The 19339-nt window shown below is 38.6% G+C and overlaps 1 protein-coding gene across 2 annotated transcripts in view; it reads right to left on the bottom strand.

Moving 5' to 3' along the window:
- Window positions 1-15414, bottom strand: part of psd3l (pleckstrin and Sec7 domain containing 3, like) — a 189029-nt gene extending 173615 nt beyond the window's left edge. Inside the window, exon 1 of one of the 2 annotated variants that reach the window (XM_067432949.1) lies at window positions 14747-15414. In XM_067432949.1, coding sequence (XP_067289050.1) covers window positions 14747-15265 — 519 coding nt within the window. In that variant the 5' untranslated portion in view covers window positions 15266-15414. Of the gene's footprint in view, window positions 1-9686; window positions 9807-14746 lie in introns of those variants that run through there. The other variant, XM_067432950.1, reaches the window with a different exon arrangement.
- Between the last annotated feature and the right edge of the window lie 3925 nt (window positions 15415-19339).

The following is a 19339-nucleotide window of genomic DNA, read 5'->3' as shown; positions in this document are numbered from 1 at the left end:
ATCCTTTCGCTTGCCCATTTTCCACTTTGAGTACAAAAATGTTCACTTGCTGCCTAATATATCCCACCCACTAACAGGTGCCATGATAAGATGATAATCATCGCTATTTACTTCAGTGAATGCCTGATCGGTGTATAAATGCATGATATAAAAAGCCATATATGCAAAACTGCAAGAGCTGAGGCTTATTTCAAAGCACTATTAATACTCAATTCGTAGATCTGTTCTAACAGCAACATGGACATGCTTTGGCTGTAGGGTGATGGTAGTATGTTAGCGGTTGAAGGGTCAGTAACCCAAAGGTCAAATGTTCAAACCCTGATGGCTGATTCATAAACCTGAGGGCAGGACTGCATAATTAAAGCCAGGGTATTGTTTTCCGCGTTTTATTGCACAATATATTGAAATAAAACCGGTATCGTGTGATATGATTGTCGATTTAATTGAGTAAACGTGTGTGGTTTCAGAGTGAAGCGCATTTTATATTTACACACGTGTAGGTTATGATTAAGTATTTGAGAATCTCAAAACGACTCTGAGAAGCTGAGCTGCATGTAAATGAACATATATTGCCTTCACTCTGAAACCAGCAGCACATTTATTTTTACACATTTATAAAACTTGATAATATAGCATTTGAAAAATGAATTATTCAATAGATAAATATTAGCATCGTAATTTTACAGTAAATTAAAATTAGTACAATAGTATTACTACAATATATTTCTTATTTTATTTACTATAGTTAATAATAATAAATAAAATAAAAGTAATAATTATTTAATTTTATAGTCATACTGAATTGGTCAAAAACAGTGTGAATGCGGCCTAGGAAAACTCATCAAAAGAGATTTTTCAAAGGGTCCTATTATGCTTTTCTCCATGTTCAACTATGTTCAAAGTTTTTCTCTATATCAGTGCGCACTTTTTAAACTCCCTGAAATGCCTCCATTGTAGTCTTGTCTTGTCTTCCAAGAATGAACATGTCACAATATTCATCATTTATATAATTCCCAGTGGCCTGCGCAAAACAAAGTGGAAAAACAGTAGTATGTTGAAACTGGCGGTTATGGTAAGGCACGGGAAATTTCCCAAACACAGTTGAAGTGGTTGACCAATCACAGTACACTGGTCCAGCTAACCAATCAGAGCACACTGTGCTTTTCAGAAGGAGGGGCTTCATATGGACAAGAACAAAGCAGAGCATTACTGACAGACTGGGAAGAGAGGAGCTGCAACAATGTACACTGAACAAAATTATAAATGCAACACTTTTGTTTTTGCCCCCATTTTTCATGAGTTGAACTCAAAGATCTAAGACTTTTTCTATATACACTACATAAAAGGCCCATTTCTTTCAAATATTGTTCACAAATCTGTCTAAATCTGTTTTAGTGAGCACTTCTCCTTTGCCAATATAATCCATCCACCTCACAGGTGTGGCATATAAAGATGCTGATTAGACAGCATGATTATTGCATTTGTGCCTTTAGCATGGCCACAGTAAAAGGCCACTCTAAAATGTGCAGTTTTATTACAAAGCACAATGCCACAGATGTCGCAAGTTTGAGGGAGCATGCTATTGGCATGCTTACTGCAGGAATGTCCACCAGAGCGATTGTTGTAGCACTAAATAAAAAATGAATGATCATCAGACGGAATGTTGAAAGAAACGAATGAAAGAAAATGAATCATGTCTTATGTAATCACTCAATCAGCATTTCATCCCCAGAAAGACGTCAATGAAACAGCTTTAGAACAATGTCACGTAACGCCACTCTTACCTCAGAAAAGCCATTCAGTCACTATACACTCAATAATTAGCTAGAAAAAAATAAATATAGAGATATGCACTATATTTATACTTAACCTATACTTAACCTGTGTCTACATGATGAAAAAGAATGGTATGAGCTAAAAAAAATAATTCAGCGCCGCCTATATGATTGCATGTGAAGAGCTGCATTTCACCAAATTTACCTCTCAGATATTATGAATGGAGAAAATAGACTGGATGCGTGCATGATATATGACAACGTTTATAGGATGCCTTGAGGAGGAGGCCAAGCGACACTCAATGGCCAAGTGATGCTGACATAATGGTCTGTGACACTGGCTCAGATTCTGTGTAAAGAACAAATCAGTTCTCACATTAAATGAACCTTAGTTACCATGACATCCACAAAATGGATGAAAAAGGTGATTTTGATGCTGCAGATGAAAACATGTGATGACTCAAATTAAGTGTTTAAAAAAATAAACATGTATATTCTTATGTTGCACTAAAAGGGACATGTTTTAATATAACTCTGATTGTATTCCTCTGAAAGAAGAAAGTCAAATACACCTAGGATGGCTTGACGGTGAATAAATCATGGGGTAATTAAAATTTTTGGGTGAACTATCCCTTTAAAGAAAACTATTTGGCACCTATTTGCTTTCTTATAGGAGCCAATGGCTTCTTATCTGATTTGAGTGATGTTTAAAACAACACAGAATTAATTCAGGAAGAGTTCTTGGTTTGTTTTTAAAGTGTAGCTACATAAACAATAGCCTATAACATGCAGTTGCTTAACATAAATCAAGCGTAGCGTTAGTTATGGCAGGTCACGTTAATAAAGCTCGCATCAGCTGACTGTCAGCTGATCACGTCTACCTATTGGAATACGATGCCTATATCAGCATGCACACACAGCCTGTGTCCAAAACCTGGAAAATGCTGCCTTCAGAGCAGTGGTGGAATGTAACGAAGTACAAATACTTCGTTACTTTACTTAAGTACATTTTTCACAAATCTGTAGTTTACTTAAGTAGAATCAATAGTGCATACTTTTTACTTTTACTTCGTTACATTTTGCAGCAAATATTTTACTTACTACTCCACTACATTTCTACAACGTTCCATTACATTTTCGTTACATTTTCTGATGAGTTTCAGGGCTCGAGATTAAGGTTTGTTCGGATAATTAATGGATAATAATAGGCTAATATATGAACTGACGGTTGCGCTGTCGCCACCTACTGGTAGTTTAGTTTCATGTTTAAAGGTCCCGTTCTTCGCGATTCCATCTTTCAAACTTTAGTTAGTGTGTAATGTTGCTGTTAGAGCATAAATAATACCTGTAAAATTATAAAGCTCAAAGTTTAATGCCAAGCGAGATATTTTATTTAACAGAAGTTCCCTTTCAAAGCCAACAGCGAACGGTCGGTTTGGACTACAGCAGGAAGTGCAGGGATGTAATGACGTCACTAGAACCGTTTGTTGACTAACCCTCCGCCTACAAGAACACGCAAAAAAGGGGGCGTGGTCTTGTTGCTCTCCCACGTGGAGAAGAGCGCGCATTCAGCGCTTGCATCTCCCCATTATGGTAAGAGGCGGGACCTTTCCGGGCAAAGTGCGCTAAGCTGCTGTCCAATCACAACACGGGAAGCGCTGGCCCAATCAGAACTCGTTACGTGTTTCTGAAGGAGGGACTTCATAGAACAAGGAAATCATCAGGCCGTTTTTAGGACAGAGGAAACACCGGTATACAGAGAAGTAAATTGTGTGAAAAATACTGTGTTTTTTTACACGCGAAACATGAACTCATGTTATATTGCACACTGTAAACATAATCAAAGCTTCAAAAACACGCGAAGAATGGGACCTTTAAACATTCTTTCCAACGTTTCTTATTGTTTTAAAATATATATATATATATATATATATTTAAAACAATCTCATAACATTATTTAATGCAGTTGTAATTTGTCAGTGTAAATTATTTAATTTAACAACCATATAGCGTTATTCTAATTTAATTTATTGATCAAATTTAAGAATATAAAAGGAAAGCTGAAGCATATCCTATATTTAAGATTAATCCTCATAAATATGAAGATTTAAATACATCAAAGCTGATGAAAATGTTACTTCTGAATATTGATATTAATCTGCAAATCACCCTGATATTGTGAGTCAGAATGTAAACTGGGCAACAGATGATACGCATATTAATTATCCTATACATTAACCCAAAACTAACTTAATTAAAATGCCACAGCCCATACTGTTTTCTTCTTTTTAATTATTAGAATATAGACATTAAGAGAATAAATTTGTATACAAGTACTTTTACTTTTAATAATTAAATTACATTTAAAATCAAGTACTTTTTTACTTTTACTTAAGTAGGATTGTCGTTGTAGTACTTCTACTTTTACTTAAGTAAATATGGCTCTGGTTATTTGTACTTTTACTTAACTACTGAGATTCAGTACTTCCTCCACCTCTGCTTCAGAGTAGAGTTCTGCAACGGGTCGTGTACCCGCGGGTAATATTTCTATGTCTAAATTACCGCTACACATACGCAACAACGATATGCCATGATTTCACCCTTAACGTCACCACCACTGCGAAGTGGGAGCGAGCGTTGCAGGAGTAGCTATGGATGAAGTAAAAGTAAAGTTTGTGAGTGGTGCATTTACAATTGTTGACAACGAGTTTTTAAAGGCACTTTAGCCTGTTTCATTAGCCCATTCATGAAGCTGTTGTGATGTTGAGAGAGGTACAAGATAAAAAATAAAGCATTTTAAAGGGTCATGAAACCCCAAAACACTTTTTTTGAGATGTAAACAGATATGTATAGGCTGCACATCATTGAAAACACTAAGGGTACTCATTAATGGTATTCATATGTGAAAATAGTTATTTTTGCATTTTTCAGAGCGATTTCTGTCTTCCGGTTTGAAAAGCTTAGTCGGAGCAACGTCACAAATGCTGACGTCGGCGCGGCCTTTTCGGTCCATGTATGGGCTGGTGGGCACATGCTGACGTCGACCGCTCCGAGCGATTCTCAATATATATTCATGACATAAAGCTCATTCAGTCCAATCCCTGCGCTGTTGTATGCATAAAAGATAATTCAGTTAATATGCATGAGACAGTCACTTCTGTCAGGCTCGTCTTCCATCATTATTGTAGAGATATGTTAGGGAAGTTTTGGAAGCAGCGTGCGGAAAAGTCACGGAGGAAAGCTAGGCGTTGTGCTGATACGAAGTAACGTAAAGGGCGCCGAGCGAGCTGTAACCGGCGCCGTCTGTGGAAGCCTTTGCTACAAAGGCTCGGTAAAGTAAAATAACTTGAGCAATCGCACGCCGAACCTGCAAGCGTTGACTATCTAATTTTTGTCAGGAGTGCAAAATAACCAATCTGTAATCTGTTGGATAATGAACAAAAGCCACGTCCTCTCCGTTTTATTTGTGGTCACAGCCATGCACTAAACCGCATGTGTTCGGGCTCTTAGTGAAACAGTGTGCTGCATATTTGGACAAAAATAGATTTAGCTGCCGAGTGATAGACAGCGCGGATCGTCACGGCAACCCAGTGCGCGTCGCTCTGTGCTTCAGATGCGAGGTCAAGACTAGCCTCAAACCCCTTCGCTTTTACCCCGATCTAGAATTACACATCTCTATCACATCGCATGTTGGGTGGTTCACGTTGTCTGATCACGTCGGCGCGTTGTTCATCTTGCCAAACAGCGTGCATATTTGGACAAATATAGTTTTATCACGTTTGCAAAATATTTCGTCATGCAGAATAACATTTATTTTCATTTCTCACTGAATTATGCTGGTTTGAAGAGCTGAATGATTTGCGATCTCTGCTGCACGCCACTCATAGCTCTCTCATTCGCTGTATTCATCCCTCATTTAATCTCACTGTGGTAAACTATGCCAACGTGAACCAAGAACATGTCTCAGAAGCTGTAACTGCTGCTATTGGTATCTCTAATCTTAATGCACCTACTGACACTCCCCTATTTATGCAAACCATTCCCTCTTTCCACACAATACCATCCCACCTTTTCACAGTCGACCACTCCCCTTTTAACAAGCCTTTTCAAATCGAAGGTGTGAAAAAACACCGCTGCAGCAGGGGGGTTTCATGACCCTTTAATTAGAAAGATTTTAGTGTGTGTGATTTATCGCGGGCACGGTTCCGCTAACGGGCCAAATATTAACGAAGCGGGTGAGTATTTAATTTTGATATTTTCGCGGGTCACGGATCGGATCTGGTGCTGAACTTTGCGGGTAGGGGCGGGGGCGGGGGCGGGTCTCCAAAAAGAGACCTATGCAGGACTTTGCTTCGGAGGACACATTTCAAGGCAGGAAGGCATCAAGGCACGTCCGAATCTATTGTTAGCTTCACTTCTCGTCTCCTGAGAGACATTCATCTGATCAATTTTTGAAGGCAACATATGTATCCTTCGCTGCCTTTGATATCCCACAATCCTATGCGTTCCATTCAGTGACATCTGAGCTGGGGGAAAAAAGATGGCATCCGAAAGTTGCATTTGCTAGTCAGTTACATTCTGTGAGAGTTGAGCTGGGGGGGTGGCATCCAAAAGTTGCGTTTGAGGGTCAATTTGTGCGTAAATGTACGTTTTTTACCAACATTTTCCACTTCTGATGTCATTCCTAGCGAGAAATTACTAATGTAGTAATTAAATTTGTTTAATTCTTTTTAAACAAAGCTTTCTCTATTTTGCTGTAGATCATTAAACTGTTACACTGCCTTAGAAGTCTGTCCGAAATTAGTTTTGTGAGGTTCCTTCGTGCACAAAACGCTGCCTTACAAGCCATTGTCTGATAAGGCAGCGAGGCAACGAGTCAGCAGCCTAGGTTTTCGGACGCAGCCTCAAGCTCCTTCAGTATTATCAGCAGCTGTCGCATTTCTCCAGAGCTAATCACCCTCCTCCATCCACAGCTCCTCCACTCGTCAGTCAGGATTTGGCATTCTGATTCCTCTTGAATTCCCGAATTATGTTTTTACTAGGGATGTTAACCGATGACCGTTTGACCGATGGTTGACCGTATCAACGTTAACCCTAGACGTTGAGACGTTTAACCCTAAAACCCTAGACATTTAACCCTAAAACACTAGAGGTTAGAGCCAGGGCAGACGACATTGTGAAGCATGCATTCCGCATAAGATGGGCTTGCATTTGGAAATATATTAAGTTACATTTACATTTCAGTGTTAACACATAAGGTGTTGGTCATCATCTTTCTTTATTATTGTAAGCACTACCTCGAACTAAAGCGGCTTCTCTTCGCAGCTGTCATTTTCTTAAATGAGCCGCGGCAATGTTTCAAATGAGCTTCTAACGCTAGACAAATGCCTTTATTTTCAACACGATCACCTTGTACCCAAACCATTTCAAAACTAAGGAGCCATTTGTCCTCCGATTACAAACAAGCTCCTCGGCGCCGCGTTTGCGGGACTCATGTTTCGCTCTAGGGGATTTTTAAAAAGTGAAGTGAGTGGAAGGGAGGCGGTGGCGCCGGGACAGTGTGTGTGTGAGAGCGGGAGGCAGAGCGGCAGAGAGATGCGACAGAGTTGCGAAATTGCAGGCGCGGCTCGCGGCTGTTATTTCAAATAGCGCAGCATATTTTAAACTAATCGGTTAACCGGTTTCAATCGGCTAATGAGGCTCGGTGGTCAGTCAAGAAAATGTTTTCGCCATCCCTAGTTTATACATTTTAATATTGACATTTATGATATCTGCAATACATTGTTGCTTCTGTTCTGTTTACCCTTAGGGGTTTATCACTGCTCTCCCTTACTTTCATCCATGCAAGACTGCATGGATGCGCAGGGAGTTCTTGCCCAGAACAGAACCATACCGCCAATCCAAACTATTATACTAACTGTCAATCATATTAGACAATAGTGGTCCTGATAGACCAGTATTCGCAAGTCATCTAAATTACTAAATGCAATTACAACCTCAAGGGAAAAAAATCAGCAATTATGATTTTGATAATCATGCACTGGCACCACATAAGCTCGTCTATCACCACTGTGCCCTGGCCTGAACAAGACATGAAACGTCTGGTTACGCCATAGAGTCTGTCCTCTTATTAGGATACTGTCAATTGCTTGTAGATGTAAAAGCATCTGGGAAAAAGACCAATATGTAAATGCAGGGAGAAACTGTGGCATGTAACCAGGCAGAGACCATGATGCAATACAAGAAAAGGGAAAAAAAACTTACAAACCCTCGATTTCTCTGACGCAGCAAAAGCTAGCCCAATTAAGCACTGTGGCAGAACTATGAGCAGTCCAGACGCACAACTCCGACGCTTACACGCAGCGTTCCTGTCCTTTCACTGATTGTTTCTGCAAAAGTGTATTCATTTTTATTCTATATCTTTATTCATACAATATTCTGCATGCTTAAGATGTGTTTTTGTTTTGTTTTTCTACAGGTTAAGGTTTTTTTCAGGTTTTAATTTGAGTTATAGTATAATATAATACCATGCATATTTATAGAAATCAAACCAATGTATACTTGACATTTGAGGCTTAATGCTATAGAAAAGCAACAAAAGTTTTCAGGAAGACCTTTATTGTCTTATTTTCATAAAAAATATAGCATGCAGTTGCTTCAAATAATGGTATACTATATTCAAAAAATCATTTAATGTAAATTCTGATAGCTGTACTTAACAATTGCTATTACAATTTCAAGGAAATAATCAAAAAAAAAATCTCATAATCGTGCATGCATAATATTTCAATGAGGGAATATTTGTGGGTCCTGATAATGCCAAACGTCTTATGTTTACAGTAAAAAGTGGCCTCATTATTTTAAATATATCTAGTCAGTGACAGAATGCAAGCATATTCTTCTAAAATAATTCTGCATTTTCAGCTTCGGAAACATGAATATTTTTATTCTGGTGTCAGCCAACCCTGTGCATTGGGTTACCAGCACCAAGTAATACCAATACCAGTGTAATACCAAATTCAGCATTTTAATCAACAGCACATTGGTTTGTTAACCTTTAACTTTATGTCTTGGAGTATTGCGATAATATTGTATCCTAAAATTGAATCGTGACCTGAGGGTATTGTGGGTAATGACAGATGGAAACTAAAAGGTTTCTGCTTCAAATCTCAAAAGATTCCATTCACAAACTATAACCACTATGCCAAAACACAAACCCTCAGGACTGAAGATGTAATAACACGTGACAGGACTGTAGCTCTGGAAGCAAAACCTACAGGACCAAATATCAATGAATCACTCAGCTGATTGGCTGGTTTGATCAAACATCATCAGACAATGAACACAAAGGCTGAACAGTGATGTTTATACTGAGGGTCTATGATAACTCTCACCCAGCACTGATAATTCAACTCTGCTGGTTTCATTTAAAATATTATTATTATAATTACACTATATTTACACTGTTATAACACGCATTTAGGTCAAATGCAAAGCATCGTCACATGGAAAACAAATCATCGTTCGTCTCGCCAGCCAGCAAACAATAAAGCTCCGTCCTGAATAAAGACGAAAAAATAGAATGTAGTCAGGAATCGCAGTGTGCTTCTCCTCTTCCTCCTCCTCATCACTATTTGATTCTCATTTATTTTTCACTAATTTGTGTCATTGTGCTCAAGTCTGCTATTTCCACTAACTTACTAGATTTGAACGGGCAGCTGCAGCCACACATATAAACAGTAAACGTGTTTAAAATGTGCTTTCTGTAAAACACATACGATCGCGTTTAGATTGAAACTGAATGTGTGTGTGACACACGGAATATTACAGAAGTGAAAGCGCGTGAATCGAGTTATCGGGTAACCGTGCAAAACACTGAATTGAAACAGTAAAACAAAAAGCGAAACTCACCGACAGAATGATTTACATTCAGCAACAGTCATTTAAAGCTGGATGTTGAGCATCACAGTGATTTACTTCAGCTCAATATAAGAGCAGCGGTGTGGGCTTGTGTGTGTGTCTTGTTGTTGCGCGCCGCGTCCCCTCAGTCTGGCGTCCGTTGGTACAGTCCTGTGTGAGTGCGTGCGTGTGCGTTCAGACGTCATCATGCATGGCACTGTTTGAAATCCAGATGTTAAATCTTCATGAGGATTTCTGAGGCTTTTCTTTGATGGTACCTTTTTAAGGTTTTGTCAATGTGGTAAAATGAATATTATAGCAGGAGCCTGCATACATTTTAAGCAACTTAAAATGTAATTATTAAATACATAGGCCTAGGCTAGGCCTACTCAAAGACTTACACATTTCACGTAGCCTATCTTGTTCTCAACTTTTCACTTTTTACTAGCTTATGTCATACTTTTATATCCTACTTGCCGTGGAGTGTAGCAAACACACTGTTGTTTCTTATTAATAAATTGCTTGCAATGATTCAATTTAGTGAGTCACTTTCGGTAAAAGCATCTGATAAATTATTAAATGTCAATGTAAAAGAGGTTCGAATACACTCTTGTTGTTATTAAAAAGGCCCAATGTTCAAGCCCACATTCGATAGGTTTCTTTTTCATTAATGGAGAAAAGAATTTACAAACTGACTTGCCACATTTATCAGAAATTTAAATGACCGGATTAACTTCTTGTTTACTGAACAGCAAAACAATTATTGATGATTATTACAGCATTTATACTCTTGTGAGATGTCAAAATGTATTATTATTTTTTCTACAGGTTAAGGGTTTTTTTCCATATAGTTTTAATTTTAGTTTTAGTATAACATGATAACATGCCAGAGGTTGAAAAGTGAAGATGTGTTCGGAGTTTTGCCGACCGGATACGGCGAAAATGTAATCTGTCAACTAGCTCCGCTTCACCTTCGTTGCTCTGGTAGGTTGTAGCACTATCCTATTGCGTGCAGAGGGAGTTGAGACAACCGTTTATCCCGCCCCTCTGATTGAGCCCTGTCAATGGTGAGTTTCCAGACCAAACATCTTGATGTGGGTCTGGCTTGTCAGGCTAAGTCAGTGATGCTCCATCCAACATACTAGCATAAGACATAATCAACTTTGTTTATGTGAATACTCAACAAAATGAGCATTTTGACATTGTTCCGTCTGTTCAAGGAAGTACACCATCATCATATTAGAATATCAAGAGGAATTGTATTGACACGTATAGCACCGTAATATTGGATTGCTGTGCTTCTTCCTTATTCCTGATAGGCATTCTGCAAAACCCCAAACACCTTTTAAAAAGAAAAAAATCCACTGACTTTCAAAGCTGCTACAGAAACTACTTTCGACTTTGAGGATCTTAATAGAAATGTAGTGGAGTAAAAAGTATGATATTTGTCTTTCAAATGTAGTGAAGTTAAAGTTATAAGTTTTCAGAAAAAATTATACTCAAGTAAAATACAGATACTCAAAAAGTGTACTTGATAGGTGGGATAGGTAGGACTGATCTAAAACACTTTCTTTATATGTCAATACATAATTAAAATGTAAGTACTGTAAAAAAAAAAAAAAAAAAAAAAAAAGGAGAGTATAAAAATCGATTGACTCTAGACTTTTTAATCTGCAATAAACACCGCTCATTATTTTCGTTCGGGACGAAACAAATGATTGGCTTGGGCGACTGTCACTCTCTCTCGCTACCATGGCGACCACCACTTTCGCTATAGGATCTGCCCACATGCGCGCGCTTGTTTGATTTGAGCAGTTCAAGAGGCAAGAAACCTAGGCAAAATAATGGCAGAGAAAGAGCATTCAAAATTCACAGTGCAGGGTTTTACAGTCAGCGAAGGCAAACGATGCAAAAAAGGAAAACAGTACGAGAAAAGGCAATGCACAGAAAGTCTTTGGATAAACAAAGAAATCAAACGCAAGTAAATATCTGTGTGGCTTTTCAACGATGGTGAGAACTGAGGGACCTGAAAAACGACTATTTGCTGACTGTATTTCTGCTGGACAGGTAATCTTTCATTTTGATTATAATTTTTTTTGGTTTATGTTTTCATGAAGCATGTATCAAAAGCACATGAAGCTGCCTTATATAGCTAACATAACATTATTTAGCATAAAGTTACAATGTTTTACACTTAGCCATTAGTAGGGATAATAAATACTCAATATGTTTAGCTCAAGTTGATGGCTGTTGTGTTGAATTTCGCAAAATTTAACTTTTTAACAAAATGCATGTGTAAAAGCTACTACACCGCATCCAGGAACTTTTTTTTAGAACTAAGTACAAGTTCACACTTGTAGTTCGGTTAGTTTGGTTCGTTTGGTCCGGACCAAAAAACAAAAACAAAACATATAGTCCTGGTCCGCTTAGCGTTCACACTGGCATTTTTAACAGCGAACCTAAAGTTACTGAACCAAAGGCATATGGAGACGGTCATAACCTGATTGGTCGGCTTATATGACGTAGGAGCTTGCTTACCGAACATTAAAAACGATGCTGTGTGCTGGATTAAACGCGATCATTTTATGCGTGTACATATGGAATTATTTTTACCAGTTGAGAACTCATGAAGAGCTCATAAAATGTTAAAAAAATTTAAAACAGCACCAGGATTTCCTCCGTTGTGCAGAAAAGAGACGGCCGTTCTGTCGTCTGTCCCTGCTAATAATGGGCAACACAGGTCCTTTGATGAGAAGAACCAGGTATGCTTTTTGTGCGTTTTTTCTAGCATTTTCGAACTCGTCGGACCAAATATTGATGAGGCACTTCCTCGTTGCTCCACGTTTGGCCTCTAACGTTAACGTTACTCATTTTGGATACACGATCTTTCCGCGTCCTCAAATCAGCTGACTATGCGTCGCATCTTGACATTACGTCCGGTTTTTGGTCCGTTTACATGTCTTTGGTCCGTGTTGCGTTCATATATCAATCGAACCGCACCAGAGTTCATTTGGAAGCGGACCGAGACCCATCGTTTTAGGGGTTCTCGGTCCGCTTGTTTGTTGCGCACCAGGGTTTGGATGACAGCGTTCACATATGTTCAAATGAACCGCACTAAACGAGCAATCGCACCAGGGTTCGTTTTAATCGAACCAAACATGACAAGTGTGAACGCACCCTAAGTTAGCTTTAGCTACTACTGATCAACAATGCTTTCATCATGGAAACTCTTACATGCAAAACACAGTATATGTTATGAATCTTACACGAAATTCATCTTCATTACAGTATAACTGATGTTATTGGAAAAGCATGATGCTACCCGTTTTCTTTGCCTTATAAATATAACTAGCTCGTTACCAAATCAAACAAAAATATATTTTAAACTTTACCAGTACCGGTATTCTAGCTTGATAGTGAGTACTAAAAGACATCTTATTTGTTTATATTCATACCGATAAAGTTCGATTTTTTTATTTTTATTTTTTTTTACTTGTGATTCTGACATGATGTCACTACATGCACACTGCTCGTCTGAGGTAAATAATGCGTCTTCCAGCTGAGCTGCCGGTGTAGCGTGTTCATGTATGTTGGTGGCGTGGCTTTGGAAAGAGCCCAGAAGGGAGAAAGGTGGAGTGAATGGAAATCTTTAAAACAGTCGTGAGTGGTCTACAGACACTCATTTTTCATACTTTCTTTTTCAGAGTACTTACATTTTAATTATGTATTGATATATAAAGAAGTTTAAACAAATTTGGAAAAAAAGTTTTTTAACCAATTCCTACCTATCCTACCTTTAAGTAGAGTACTCAAGTATATGTACTTAGTGGCTCGAGTCGAGACTGTTTTCCAAGATGGTGCCTGTCCGTGAACGCGTAATGCACTGTCTTTATAAAATATCTTCTTATTAAACTATTTGTACACTTACAAAGTACTCAATGCTTCAGTTTACATGTGGGGACCCTCATTATGCTACAGTGTTAGTGTGAGGCTATTTTGAGCCTTGTTAGTGGTATTAACTAGCGATTTAATTTCACTACCATGTGCCCCATAGACTAGCGTTATAAGCTAATATATTTTTAGAGATAAAACTCTTTACATTTGATTTCCATGAAAACGCATCTACTCTGTAACCATCTGTTAATTACACCTAGGGTCATTTTTCACCGGAGTTGTTCTTTAACATGCATGAGTACTAACTCAAAAGTACTTTTTTGAGTTAGCCCAACTTATTCGGGTTTAGAGTGCAGGTCTTTCTTTTTTCTCTAGATTTTTCATCTATGTAATTGAGTTTTCTATATTTAATCAAGTTACTTGATTGAAACAATATCCTAACATGAAAACATTGTTAAACTAAAACATTGTTAAACTGTTTCAATTCAGTTTCACATGATACATCATGTTTGAATAAAAAACCTGATACATTGTTTCAAAGGCAAAATGAATTATTTAAATCATAAATCTTTATTTTTAAGTGACACCAAAAAATTCTTTAAAAAGTAATTATTGTGAATATTATTAGCTGTATTTAAGGAAGTGAAATTTAAAGGAGAGATTCACTGCCCTAAAAAGTATGTTGACCCTAAATCACACTTGATGGCATAACATTAGAAAATGAAGGGAAGTTCACACACACCACAGACCCTTTGCATAGTATAGTTTTAAGATAAATTGCACTTTGATTTTCTCCATACAATTACATTCACTCATTTTAAATATGAACTAAATGTCCAAATACATTTTAGGGCGATTGTACAATTCTCCAACGTGTAAAAAGTAAAAGAGGAAGTTGAAAATTGGTTCTAGTCCATTTAATGTGAGGTATGGTAAAGATGGGATTCAGATATCAGCCATAATCAGCCCATCTGGGTGGAGAGACAAACAATACTCAAAAATGCTCAAATCCCAAAGAGGCGCTTCTCAAATCAGTCTAAAACAGTACTAGATCAATCTATGATGATGCTGTCAGTCTAAAGACATGCAAATGAATCACTCAAAAGCAGTTATATGTTGTAAATGAAATATAATACAACATAAGACAGAGAAGCAGCATTAGTGAAAAGCACATATACCTTCACTTGAACTGCAGGTCTAATTCTGGCCGAAGGCACCATGGTGATCTGTGTTGTTTCTGCCGTCACTGGTGAAGTCTCGCCGCTGCCCTTATCAGGATGTGATGTCATATCCATGGCAGGTGTCTCCCTGGAGGAGCTCTGTTGCAGTATAGGTGTGTATCTGTCGCCATAAAGCTTTGAGGTGCGCTCAATGACAGCGGACAGAAAGGACATCCTATCGGCTCCCCTGCTCTCTTTTGCTCTGTACTGAGCACCAGCTTCCTCTTTCTGTTTGGCGCTGTGCACCCAGCTGGTGTGCGGCTGCCGCGGCTTGCTGGGGTTTACAACTGGAATTGCAGGAACTGGTGGAAGAACAAGAGGTTTGGGGCTCAGTTTAGGTTTGATCCCTGGAGTCCCGACGGTAGTGTCCGATCCTGCTCCTGGATGGAGGAAGCTCACTCTAGCAGCTGAAGTGAGTTTGGGGTACACCGGTAAAAGTGAAGAGTTTCCCTCTGAAGCAGGACTCATCTGGCTCATGTTTTCAAATTTCCCTTGGCGTAAAATCCAATTAGGAAATTCTGTGTCTCATCTAGTGGCGACTGTGACGGTCCTAATTTTGATTCTCAGTGAACAGCTCTGTAGTTTCTTCTTGAGAAGCACAGTAATCCAATACTACGGTGCTATACGTGTCAATAATCAAAAAATTCCTCTTGATGTCAAAATTCCTCTTGATACTCTAATATGATGGTGCACCTCCTTGAACAGACGGGTCTTGGTGACCCCTGGCAGAGGCTCTCCAGATGGTCTTTCCGTGAGCTGGTAGGAGACTGGTGCTGATGGACCCTGGAGGGTGACTGTAGCTGGACGCAGAGGAAGGAAGTCTTACCATGATGATGATCTCAAGTTTCCTGTAAGAGAAGCTAATCTTTTTGAGTTGGGTTCGAGGGGCTCTGGAAAGCTTAGATGTCACAGAATCATAAGGGCCAGGCACTGGTACACCAAGATTTTAATTGTTGGTAACTAAAAACTGCATTTTGTCACTCTAGGCAGACACAGTACTTAAATATAGTTGGAGAAATGTATTATTTCAAAGAATAACATTTTAACATGATTATGAAGAACAGAGAGCATGTTTATCATGTTTACAGTGCACACAATGTTAAGGTTTTAGGCTTCAAGTGGCTTCAAGGTCACTTGAAAATCGCAGGCAGGTGTGTTGGAGCAGGGTTGACACTGAAAGAAGATAGATCTCCAGGAAAAGTGTTAGCTACCTCTGCTTTAAAGCATGTCGGTTGAGTATTTAAGCATTTCTCAGGAAGGTCTGGGAAATGGTTATTAGGGTGGGACATTTGCTTGACTGGTAACATATAAATTTGCAAATCAATTGTGCACTCATATACTAAGCTTTGTTAAAAAAAAAAAAAAAAATTATAAAAGGGTTCTGTATTGTATTGTGATATTTTTCATTATGCCTCATCTCTCACAGAAGTAGAAAGTGTCTTTTTCAGCAAAGCTTTAATTAACTCCTCCCATCTCCTTTGCCATCTGATAAAATAGCCTTATATTACAAACTACCCTTATATTTCCATTGCCTGTGTAACCGGTCCTACTCCACCCACTCTGAGCGGGATTCAAACTCTGGTCTCCAGCGTGGGAGGCAGGCGCACTAACAATGATGCTAAAGACTGCAACCTCTAGCGTCAGTTGCTAGCACACCTCTTGAGGCCAAGGGAGTGAGGTTTCCAGGCACAGCTCTTACTGGACTACGTTTGTTACACCTGGGGTGCTTCTCAATATCCCTCCTCGTTTCCTCGCTCCTCCGTTTTCCATCCTATGACTCGGAAATGATGGAGCTCAGCCATCTTGTAGGAGATCTCAATTCTCTAATTGCACCGCAAGGAGGCAAGGATGGAGGAGTGAGGAGGCTTCCTGAGGAGTCATGAGCAAGGATACACTGGAATATTCTTTGCGGAAGTGTTATATCGACTAAACGTGACGCAAGCATTAATTCTCCTCCCCCTTCATATTGTGCCACAGTTTATTCATTATTATTGTTGTGTTTACATGTACAAGACACAAATGTTTGTCAAATAACAACAACTGACAGTTGCAGAATTATATCAAAGCACAAGAAAATGAAAAAAACAAATAGAGAAACTAATAGAAACTAATATGAATAAAATGCAGTTAATAACTGGAATCCGTTGTTAATAACTGGTAATATTAATTAAAATATGGACAAATGTGATATTTTGTTGAGGCTGAAGCTCACAATATAAATAGTTATCTCTAATGTTCTAGAATCCCGACTGAATCCAGCGGTGCAGAGTCATCATTAACTGATGCCGCTTTAAAGTGACGTTAAAGGGAGCGAGGATATATCATTTCATTTGATTCAATTCCTCCGTCCTTGCATCTTTTCCTCGCGTCCTTCCCTCGTATCCTGAAGGGGTGGAGCTAAGGAGCAAGGAAAGGAAGCTAGGAAAGGAAACGAGGATGCACAAATAAGAACTATGAAGCACCCATGATCTGATTACTTCCACCTGTGTGTGAATAACTTGTTTTTGTTTGCCTTTATGAGCTCTGTGTTTTCACTCACTCATTGCAAAGTCTTGTTAGTGTTACACTGCATTTCTGAGTGCTCTCTATCTTGTTTTCCTGTGTTATGTTCTGTGTTATGTTCTGTGTTATGTTCTGATCTACTTGTGTTTTGGACTTTGTTGATGTCTGGATTGTTTGCACTGTGGTTTTGGCCCTATGCCTGCTCTATGGATTATGATTGTGGTTTGCCACTAATAAAAGCTACATTTTGATCTTCTAACTGTGTGTCAGAGCAGTTCATAACAATATTTATTTCACATATCTTGCTCAAAGACCTCCACTGTTTATTGTATTATGAAACAACAAAATATATCAGCATAAATCGTAACATATTTGACTAAAAGAGTCTGCTCCATTGTAAAGACTGTGATTTTTGATCTGTTGTATCATCTCAGCAACCTTAAGTCACAAAGAAGTGGATTGCAAGAAAGGTGGAGGGTTTTAAAGGTGCACTATGCAACTTTCCGTCCACTTGAGGGCGCCATTTTAAAAAAAAGTCATAGTTTGATGAAGCCAAGGTTGAGCACACCATCTAGGGACATGTGGTCTTCACCTCATATCTGGTGGAAAATAAGACTCGGGCAGAAAACATGTTCATGGATGCGGTTATTAAAGCTACACTGTGTGATATTTTCCCCCATCTAGCAGTGTAAAGGTATATGACCATTGTGAATGTTAGTTTCTGTTCCTCTCGATTCTGATTTCGTTTTAACTCCTGCGGTGGCCGATTTAGTCCAAGATTAACATGGCAATCCCCCTCTTCACATTCGACAGGGTGCCATTGAGAGTTAAAACGCGAAAGGCAAAGCTTGAATTTACGGGTATGTCCCTCTTTGGCTAATGTACTTTCAAGATGAAGGGGCAACATGGCGACCGGCATTCGAACCCCTCACCCGTATGTATTTTCAATGGCATATTATAAACTTACGAGAATACTTTATTACTTGAAAGAAGTAAATATACATTAATGAGCACATATATTTTTGAAAGAACTAAGTGTTTTTAGCTAAGATTAAACTAAAAAAGTTACACAGTGTAGCTTTAAAGTTACTGTAGTGTAAAGCAGAGCAGGACTGAGTGTTGTGGAGCTGAGCACAGCCGCTGAAGCGATTGTTATAAAAACACCCGCCTCGTGAACACCGGGACTTTTATTATGACGGGATGGGACAGGACGCAGTCGCCAGGCATGCACACTATTTCCGCTTTTCCAGTCATGAATATAAGGTAAAGCAGCTCTGTTTATCATATTAGATACATTTAAGTGTGTTGAAAATGATGTTATGACGTTACTCTGTGTGTTTGCTCGGCGCTGCTGTGACATATTCACACTGCTAAGAGAAAAGTGCTTATGCCCAATAAAACCAAGGGAAATGCATATATGACGCTATTGACAGGCAACTCCCTCAAACGCTATGCTGACACGTCTCGGTTCATTGGTTAAAATAGCAATTTTCTCACAATTTACAAATAGTTGGAAACATTTGGAATATTGTAAGTACTCAACTGAACAAAATAACACTGGCCTAGTGGTTTTTGGATATTTTACTGCAAAAATACTACATAGTGCACCTTTAAGCAAATCAAATAATTGGAGGGATTTTTACCTTTTAATTAAAAAAAAAATCCTTATTCACAATAAGAAATAACATGCGTTTAGAAACAGAAAGTGAATTTTCATTTTACGACAATGTTAAAAACCTGAGAATTTATAGAAGGGAAGAAAGCCTGTCAAAGTCAGATGACACCCATTACTGATCTTGAACGTACAGGAAATGACAGCAAAACTTAAAGGGAACATTGACTGCAGCCTTAAAACATATTAAAAACAGTCAACTACACAGTCAGCCATGCAAAATATCGATATCCAATATATGAAGGATAAATACAAACACAACAGAAATGCAAGGAATCCTGGACAACGTAAATCTGAAAATTCAACATAAACCTACAGTAGCTACATCAATATTTAGTGATGGCATATGACTGAAAGGACAAATCAAATTTACATCT

Source organism: Pseudorasbora parva, chromosome 23 (assembly GCF_024679245.1).
Source record: "Pseudorasbora parva isolate DD20220531a chromosome 23, ASM2467924v1, whole genome shotgun sequence".
Lineage (NCBI taxonomy): Eukaryota > Metazoa > Chordata > Actinopteri > Cypriniformes > Gobionidae > Pseudorasbora > Pseudorasbora parva.
This window is presented reverse-complemented; position numbering and strand designations above follow the sequence as displayed.